The sequence below is a fragment of the Sinocyclocheilus grahami genome, unplaced genomic scaffold (genome assembly GCF_001515645.1).
Source record: "Sinocyclocheilus grahami isolate Dianchi unplaced genomic scaffold, SAMN03320097.WGS_v1.1 scaffold200.1, whole genome shotgun sequence".
NCBI lineage: Eukaryota > Metazoa > Chordata > Actinopteri > Cypriniformes > Cyprinidae > Sinocyclocheilus > Sinocyclocheilus grahami.
Window position 1 is genome coordinate 568,312 of NW_015505379.1, and position 10,231 is coordinate 578,542.

Here is a 10,231-nt window from a genome sequence, read left to right on the forward strand (position 1 = left end):
AAAACAAGAGAGGGATCGTGAGGGAGAATGATGGAGGGATGGAAACGGAAAAGAAAACCGCACACACAAACATGGTGGTTTACAAACGTCTGAACACATAACTGGAGAGGAATGGAGGTCTTTAAAGTGGCCGCCACCCGCTGGCTATTGGCACAGAGAAACACGTACACACAACTGAAGCGTTCTCTAAAAAATACACACTTTGTGGTGCGTCCCCGCTTGTGTCTGCGTACAGAATACTGGTCCCAGCGTTCGTGGCAAAAGCAAGTGCACAAAGAACCGCTCGATGTGAAAGACAGAAGATGGACCTTTCTGCGGCCAGATGTTCGATAAACGAGACCTAAAAAGGGAGAATAGTGAGCAGAGAGAGTTTATGTCTTCTCGTGTGTCCTCTGTGATCCGAACGCAACAGTACACCCTCTGTGTCGGTCCATCTTTGAACGATGTCCACGTGTGTTTCGGACATACGCACACCTGCACGCACACACACGTATCCAAGTCCATGTGCACAAGGTCAGAGACATGGCTTACGCTGATTGTTTTAGTAAATGCAACAGAATTTGAACCAAAATCAAACGCTTAAATATGTATGAAACAGCCCACAAATACAACAGCACCGAACAAACGTAACACCTCCACATTTTAGGCAACTTGATATTGAAGTAACAAAATCCAAATTTGCATGTAAGAAGAAAACATCAATGTGACAGGAAAACAATGTCATGTTTCTTTTTTCTCACAGTCTCGATGCACCAGAGTGATACAAAACTAAATGCTTTTGAGAGACAAATATTGAAGCTTTCTAGGCAGATTGAAAACAGTAACAGATTGTTCAAGTCCCAACCCAAAATAAGACCACCAACATATTTGGGTATGAATGGCTTGTTATTATGTGCGTGTATGTGGTGTATTTCTTAGCGATAACGTTCTTTTACACGCATACAAAACACACTGTTACAATGGTAGTGAAACAAAACACAATTTGAACTCCTAAGGCCAGAAACATATTCTTTGCAAGTATGTGGATGCTAATGTTTGGTCAACACATTGCAAGTGCAAGAACTAATGTGACTTGCTAAGTTTAGTTGATTTTTTTTTTAATAGTATACTAGCTTACTACTTTTGCTACGGCGCCCTGCACATTATATGTGGAGGGGAAAAAAACGACCAAAGATTAATAGTCATTCCCTAGTTTTTCTTAAAAAATGTCCACAATTGGTTACAATTTAAATAAAATGAGGGAACAAATTAATAAATTGTGGAAACAAATAAGATTTCTTGTTTTTTTCCACCACATCTCACGTGTGGGGCTTCTTACTTATTATTTATTTGCTACTAGGTAAAGTTAAGTGTTTCCGGAACAGCACACTAGTATACTATTCTTACTATGGAGCCTCGCACATGACATGCAGGGAAAAAAAAGATAAAATGGCCACCAATTAGTAATTTGTTCTCATAACTTATTTATTTGTGACCACTTTCTGTTAATTGGTTCCCTCATTTCAGTTTAATAGTGGCCATGTTGTACTAATTTGTTCCCTCGCCCTCACTAAAACAACAGAGTGAACTAATGAAACCAGGCCACAAATTAAGAACTTGTGGGAACGAATTTTTCATTTGTGGCAATAATATCTTGTTTTTCCCCCACATGTCATGTATGGAGCTCTGTAATTACTATTTCTGCCATTTAGCTAATTTTCCTCTGCTAATTAGCTAAAGCTAGTCAAAGGCTGTATTCGTAATAGTATACTAGTTTATTAGTATGCCGTTTTAAATTCAACCTTTGAATAGCTTTAGCTAACATTTCAAAACAGCATAAGTTAGAAATAGTACATACTATATGACAGACATTTTAAAAGTAGTATCCTACTCCAAATTCAGCCATTGACTAACAGCAGCTAACTAGCTTTGTAAGATTCTTTCCCAAACTGTTGATCTGCCATGTCAGAAAAAACTGACCATACAAGATGACAGTTTATGCTAATATGTGCTGAGAATGCAACTGAGTTCTGACACAAGCATTTACGATCACATACTTGTATAGAATATATTTCAGGCCTAAAAGAAAGGTTTTCATTGGCACTAACAGAGATACACACACACACACAGCTAGTTACAAGGCTGCATGATTGAATGTGTGTGTGTGTGTGTGTGTGTGTGTGTGTGTGTGTGTGTGTGTGTGTGTGTGTGCGTGTGTGTGTGCGCAGTTTTGTGACAAATGAGGACATACATTTGTATAATGACAAAGGTATGACATAGGTTTTACAAGGAGAAGGTGACTTTTCAGGACATTACCCCATGTCCCCACTTTTCAAAACGCTTATAAATCACACAGAATGGAGTGTATTGAAAATCTGAAATAGCACAAAGTTTCCTGTAAGGGGTAGGTTTAGGGGTAGGGTTGGTGTAGGGCAATAGAATATACGGTCTGTACAGTATAAAAACCATTATGCCTATGGGATGTCCCCACTTTTCACAAAAACAAACCTGTGTGTGTGTGTGTGTATGTGTGTGTGTGTGTTTGTAAGAGAGTGAAAGAGAGAGAGAGAGGAGAGAAAGAGAATGTGACAAAACAACGCTAATCATGGCATTTGTTGAGGTAACCAGCATATATGCCCAATCAGAATGGCTTTTGATTGTGTTTTGGAGCTGTGCATGTGTGTGTGTGTGTGTGTGTGTGTGATGAAAATCTCTACAAGAGCTTTTCTGTGTGCCATGGCCATTAAGTCATTCTCCGTCTGTGTGTGTGAACATGTCTATTAAATTGAGACGTGTCCGATACTCAAGAATCTGAAATGAGACTAGAAATATTTCCACTTCACTTCATGTGAACAAAAAAGAGCAGTGTGTGTCTTTAAAGAGTAATTCTGTGTCCATCTATCCTGTTGTCCATCTGAGAGAATGAGTTTCTTTCTTCCCCTCATCTGTCTCTTTGTACCTCAGAAGACCATTGGGCCCAAATCTGCCTCTTCCACAGCTTCAGACGAGTTTATTGAAAACCTTTCCATCCCTCTCTCTCTTCTCCTTCAATCAGCTTTCGACTTTCCTTCTCTCCCCCCACCTCCCCCTCCCCTATTTTTTTTTCTTTTAATGTGTGATTCTTCCATAGTTTCACAGTCTTACTTGAAGTTTCCTCGCTCGTGCGTTTGCTTTCCCAACAGGCGGTGTTCGCATTCTTTTCTTTTTATTTCACCCCCATCCAATTCTTCCCTCCTTTCTGGATTTTTCCCCTTTTTTTCCAAGCGTCTTTAAAAATAATAATAAAAAAAACTTTCTCGGATTGTTCTACCTCAACACATTCACAAACGAGGTCTAGCTTCAAAACTACATCAGAGTACAAGGAGCTATAAAAAATATATGTGTAGAGCGGAGGAGACTCCTGGGAAAGAGGAAAATGAGGGGGAACCAAACACACTCTGTTTCTGAAAGCATTAAATTAATTTACCACTCAAAAAGGGGAAGAAACAAGGTCAGCATGTCATAAAAAAATAGGAAAACAAAAATTAGGCCTAGCAAACTGTAACTTTACATGAAAAGAAAATCTAAAAATTGTTTCTAGATATATATAATTATAATCTATGTGTTGAAAGCGATAAAAAACCTTTTTTGATGTTCGCTCATATTTTTGTGTTTTGGTTTTAAAACAGTCTAACAAACACACGCTCCCATGCTCACGCTAACAGTTTACTCAAACACACACTCATCCATACACAAAAACACTCGCAAGTTGTACTGAAGCACGCCGGTCACAACGTGTGCGACAGTAGTGTCGGAATATTTATCCTACACACTCACAAAATACACACGTTATTAAAATATACAGGATTCTCCACGCCACTACAACTCCACCAATCAAACACATGGGTCCTAGATCACGTGACTGCAGCCCCGTGTGACGACTGGATGAATCAATGGCCCCTCCCCCTTTCGAAGGAGTTTAACACAAACTAGACTGCTATTTGTGAGTAAATGTAGCATTCGAAGTCAAAGTTGTCTTTGTAGGTTTGGACGGGTTGAGTTTTCTTTTCTTTTTTTGTGTGTGTATAGTTTCAGTTTTTCAAGTACATCAGAAAAAGTTTTGATGCTTGTGCTCCAGAATGCCCCCCCAAAAAAGGAGTTCATGTTTTTTTCAGTGGACTGATTCACTCCAGGAGGTCTTCTCTAGCTTTAAGAATTTTTCCCCATGTGGGATGTCAGAGAGAGGGAGGCCCTCACATCAGGACATTCTCTCTCCAACAAAAGGCCGAAGTTGGGTGAGTTTGCGAAGAATGGTAACACACACACACACACAGACACACTCGACCATGAATGGTCAGTGTGTCGGAGAAATGCGTGTGAAGGTAAAAGGATCTGATCTATTGGGGTGCAGACTGTGGGGGTGGGATTTAGGTCGTTGTTTAAGGTCGGTGTGGTGTGGTCTTAGCAGATGTTGTCGGTAAGGTTGTCTCCGGTTCTCATACTTTATAGTAGATGTTGGCGGGACTTTGAGGGGGCATCTCCTGTACGATGTAGACCGGATGGCCGTAATCCCCACTCACTTTCTCATAGTGCGGGCAGTAGGCGGAGTCAGAAGTCCGCAACGGGATGATGATGTCGCTAGGCTCCGAGCCGTTGTTGTTGCCGCCTCCTACACCCCCGACACAGCCCCGTTTGGGCGAGGTCAGGGAGGAGAGGGAAAGGGGAGGGTGGTGTGATTCAGAATGCTTGGCGTGTCGTCGTCGGTAGCACACCACGCAGATCACAGCAGTTACGAGCAGTAGGAAAGCTGAACCGCCTGCTGCACCTGCGATAACAGCGATGTTGGAGGGGGGGAGAGGGCCGTTTTCTCCACCAGGACCTCTAGGGGGAATTCTGGGATGTGTGTTGTTTCCAGCACCTGCAAAACAGAGAAAAATTTGATCAATTCAACAGATATATAAAGACACTCCATATATGTGACCACCTCCATCATTTTGAGTCATTTTGACTCAAATATATTTATTTCAAGAAAATTTTATAAAATAATTAAATATGTAATAATTCAATGATTATTTCAACATCATGGCCTCTTTTTCAGACTTTTTTTTAGGAGTGTAGGAGATTTATTCTAACATACACTACCGATCAAATGTCTGGGGTCAGTATGTTTTTTTAATATAATAATTATAATAATATTTCCCAATATTACTGTTTTACTGTATTTTGATTACACACATACACACACACACACACACATATATATATCTAATAAGCTATGGATATTGAATGACTTTCAGCAATGCAGCAATCTGTCACGCCATATTAAAGAGTGACAAAACAAAATTTATTGTTTGAATTTTGTAATAAACTGGGCAATATGAAGGCTACAAATTCATCAAAAATAACAGTCAAAATTCTAGTTTTTCTTGCTTATAATCACATTTCTCCACAAACAGCTCACCGTGATATCTGCCAAAATTATAGAGTGTGTCACATATTGCTTCTTTGAACAAACTTCAACATTAGATTAGTTTGCATAAGTCCCCTAAATTGATGTCCCTAGGCTAAACAGTTTTCTAAAGTTCAGTGCTTTTAGTCAGGGAAACTTTTCTGGATTGCATGTGGTGATGACACCCATTAGTGAGATGACCACCTTTAACTTGTTCCTGTATTGGAGCGCAGACTCAGAGAAGTGCCCTCTGACACTTACATGAGTATTAGTCTGATGTAGCGGGTTCATTAGCGCTGCCACATCCTGCCCTCTAGCATATCCTTCCTCGGTCTACCTCGTCATCTGGTAGGCTAGTTAATGACTTTAACCAATCAAATGGAACAAATTAAACGGGGCCAGTCATCTAACCCTTTGATTGGCTTGTTCATGTCCTTAACAGATCAGACCGCACCAATTAGAGTCCTCCGTGTTCACTCAAACTGTCAGAAATCGGAATAAAATTTGGAGGATTTTGTAAAGTACTGGACTTCTCTCTGAACTCGCTGACCAGTGACTCACATCACAATGAGTCAAGGTGGATTAGGTTTCCGCAAACATGCATGCTTTGGCACAGGCGTAAAACACGCAGTGTAAACCTGTGGTCAGCCACTGCAGTCTGGCAATGGAGATGTGAACCGCAATCATCAGACCATTAAGTTGAAAAATAAAGATTAGGGGATGAGTATTTAGACACAGCATTAAGACCTGTTCACAACAAGTACGAAACGGTTCAGTGACAAAGCTCAGACAAAAGGTCTATTCACAATGAGAGTAAATTTGAAAAACCTTCCATAATCAGGCAAAATTTCATCTCCAGTATGAATAGTTTCATAGATCCATCCATGCTGAATATTTGGCCTCTGTGTGAATTCGCCTTTACAGTGCTTGCAGTTGAGGCCACACCATGAATTATTCTTAATATAGCAACTTTTTTTGCTGCTGGAAGTTGTTTATCATTCTTTTTTATTACCATAAAAGCTGTTAAACACTCAGAGGACACACCAAGGAGCAGCAGCTCTAAATGTTCTCCTCTGTATTAATAAAACATAATAAAATAAAAAAAATTTACACATGGAAATATGAGCTGTGGTTTATGTTCTGCAGCTTTAAACACTGGAATCATGTATTTAGCCTCTTCTATGAACAACAGCTGAGAGTGCATTTTAATAGATGTGGGATCTATGAGGCTATATTAGTAATTTATCTTTACATAACGGGATTATGGCGTGTGGGAGGCAATTCGCAGGGGAAATGAAAGCCAATCTAAACACTGTGGCTTGATTGGGCTCTTTAAGACAAGGAACCTGAGGAAGTACAAAACAACACATTAGAGATGTGCTAGATAGCCACCACATGGTCATTCTCAAAAGTGGACTGCCTTATTATTAAAGTCTTTATAGGTTATTAAAGGGGCAGTTCACTCAAAAAACGGAAATCTAAAACTTGTAGGACTTTCTTTCTTGTGTGGAGCACTTTCTTTCTTGTGTGGAGCACAGAAGGAGATGTTGTGCACAATGTCTCAGCTGCTGTTTTGACACATGTAGATGAAAGTAGTCCATATGATTGTGTGGTAATATATTTAAGTCTTCTGAAGCAATATGATAGCTTTGAGTGAGCAACGGATTGTTATTTGAGTGAGTTTTACAATGTAAATCTTGCTCTCTGTCCACCATCATGTTTGGTTGTGCATTATGTAAAACCAAGGGTGTTTGGTGACATCAAATTAGCTTGAAATGGCAACTGAAATACATTTTTTTTAAAAGAATAATTACTTGATACAGTCATTTCTGGCTTCTTGATTGTAACATTTGAAACATTTTCTGTAAAGCACAATAAATATTGTGAAAAGTGCTTTACAAATAAATGTAAATTGAACTGAATCAAACTTAAATTTTGGTGTTCACACAAACCTGTATGGCTTCAGAAGGCTTGAAATATAACTGTTTTATGGACTACTTTCATTATACGTTTTGACAGCCTGTAGTCATTGTATACTTCTGGCGTATGTAAACAGACAGTTTGAAGATAATATTGAAAATATATATCAAAATTGTGTGTTCTGCAGAATAAAAAATTCTTGATAACACAAACTATAAACAGATTGGAAAGGTACAACAGATTTGATTACACACACACATTAAATACAAGACATGGAACAAATGACCATTGTGCCTACTTAGCCGGACATAGCTGATGTTTCAGTGTGTGTGTATATGTGTGTGTGCAGTTGTGATCTCTACGGGAGACAATGAGAGCCCCTGCCGAGCACGGGAACAGTCAGAAATACAGGGATCTGACCGCAGGCGCTCTCAATTGGCCCATCATTATTCTTGACACAATTCCTCTCGTTTTCCTTCCTCAATTCTCTCTCTGTCCCTCACTCCTTTCCTCCACCTCCTCCTTCGCTCCGTGTCTCTATGACTGTCTGTGTTATTGTGCTCGTAATGACCTGCAGCCCCCCCAAACCAACCTACGCCCTCCACCACTCCAACTGACGACAGACAGACACCCAGTCAGATAGATAGACAGACAGACAGACAGACAGACAGACAGACAGACAGACAGACAGTCAGACAGATAGACAGACAATCGATCAATCAATCAATCAATCAACATTTATTTATATAGCGCATTTAAAACAACACAAGTTGACCAAAGTGCTTTACATGTCTAAAAATTACTCAAACAAACACAATACACACAATATCCATCACTGATCAATGTCCCAAAAGATAGGGACAACTGTATGCCACAGAGTAAAGGTGTGTTTTCAACACTGATTTAAAACAGTAAAATGAGTCACATGATCTAATGTGCAATGGGAGACTATTCCAAAGACATGGGGCTGCCTGTCAGACAGACAGACAGGCAGTCAGATAAATAGACAGACAGACAGACAGTATTTTAGTGCTGCGTTTGACACCATAGATGATGGCATACTCATAGATCGATTACAAAACTATACAGGTATTCAAGGACAGGCTTTAAGATGGTTTAGATCCTACCCGTCCGATCGCTACCACTTTGTTTATTTAAACGGGGAATCATCTCAATTATCACCAGTAAAGTATGGAGAGCCACAAGGATCTGTCTTAGGTCCTCTGCTATTTTCAATATACATGTTGCCCCTTGGTAATATCATTAGAAAATACGGGATTAGTTTCCACTGTTATGCTGATGATACTCACCTATATATCTCAACAAGACCAGATTAAACTTCTAAATTATCCAAGCTAACAGAGTGTGTTAAAAATGTAAAAGATTGGATGACTGTAATATCTGTTTTGGGTTTGTTTCATGTTCTTGTTTTCATGTCTTTTATTTTTGTAATTTGATTCATGCTGTTGGTGTCATGCTTCCCTTGCCCTCATGTATTTCTGCCCTGTGTATATGTCAAGGTCTGATTGGTTGTCATAGTTATGTGTCTTGTTCCCCATTGGTTATTGTCCTGTCATGTGGTTCTCAGTTCTGTTTGCTCATTGGTTGATACTTGTCATGTGACCCATAGTGTTTGCTACAAATAGCCCTCATGTTCCCACTGTTCTTTGTCGTGTATAAATGTATGTACCTGCTGTCGGTCAGTCAAGTCTGTTCGAGTCAAGTCTGTTCGAGTCAAGACAAGTCTTTGTTTGGATGTTTGGATCACTTTGTAAATAAACTGCACTTGGGTTCATCTTCAACTCGCCTTCAGTGGACTACTCATTACAGAGACCAATAATGTTCTCCTATTAAATTTGGATAAGGCAGAGATATTATTTATTGGACCAAAAAACAGTACATAATCTCTTGGATTACAATTTGCTACTAGACTGATGTACTTTTACTTCCTCTACAGTCAAAAATCTGGGTGTTATATTTGACAGCAACTTGTCTTTTGAAAATCATATTTCCCATGTTACAAAAACAACATTCTTCCATCTTAGAAACATTGCCAAGCTACAAAACATGTTAGCTGTTTCTGATGCTGAAAAGCTAGTTCATGCATTCATGACCTCTAGACTCGACTATTGTAATGCACTGCTAGGTGGTTGTCCTGCATCTTCAATAAACAAGCTACAGGTAGTCCAAAATGCAGCGGCTAGAGTCCCTACCAGGTCAAGAAAATATGATCATACAGTGGGGGAAAAAAAGTATTTAGTCAGCCACCAATTGTGCAAGTTCTCCCACTTAAAAAGATGAGAGAGGCCTGTAAATTTCATCATAGGTATACCTCAACTATGAGAGACAAAATGAGAAAAAAAATCCAGAAAATCACATTGTAGGATTTTTAAAGAATTTATTTGCAAATTATGGTGGAAAATAAGTATTTGGTCAATAACAAAATTTCATCTCAATACTTTGTTATATACCCTTTGTTGGCAATGACAGAGGTCAAACGTTTTCTGTAAGTCTTCACAAGGTTGTCACACACTGTTGCTGGTATTTTGGCCCATTCCTCCATCCAGATCTCCTCTAGAGCAGTAATGTTGTGGGGCTGTCAATACTTTTTTGCCCCACTGTATTACCCCAATATTACAGTCTCTGCACTGGCTACCTATTAAGTTCCGCATCAGTTACAAAATATTATTACTTACCTATAAGGCCCTTAATGGGTTGGTTCCTGCGTACCTAACTAGGCTTCTACCACGCTAAAATCCATCACGCTCCCTAAGGTCGCAAAAGCTTTTTCGCATTTGGCTCCCAAACTCTGGAATAGCCTTCCTGATAACGTTCGGGTTTCAGACACACTCTCTCTGTTTAAATCTAGATTAAAGATACATCTCTTTGGCCAAGCATTCAAAT

General features: G+C 39.4%; 1 protein-coding gene across 1 annotated transcript in view; it reads right to left on the reverse strand.

Moving 5' to 3' along the window:
- Positions 1–2,503: 2,503 nt before the first annotated feature.
- The window catches only part of efnb3b (ephrin-B3b), a 74,223-nt gene continuing 66,495 nt past the window's right edge, over positions 2,504–10,231 (reverse strand). Inside the window, exon 5 of the mRNA XM_016285640.1 lies at positions 2,504–4,876. Coding sequence (XP_016141126.1) covers positions 4,455–4,876 — 422 coding nt within the window. The 3' untranslated portion in view covers positions 2,504–4,454. The remainder of the gene's footprint in view (positions 4,877–10,231) is intronic.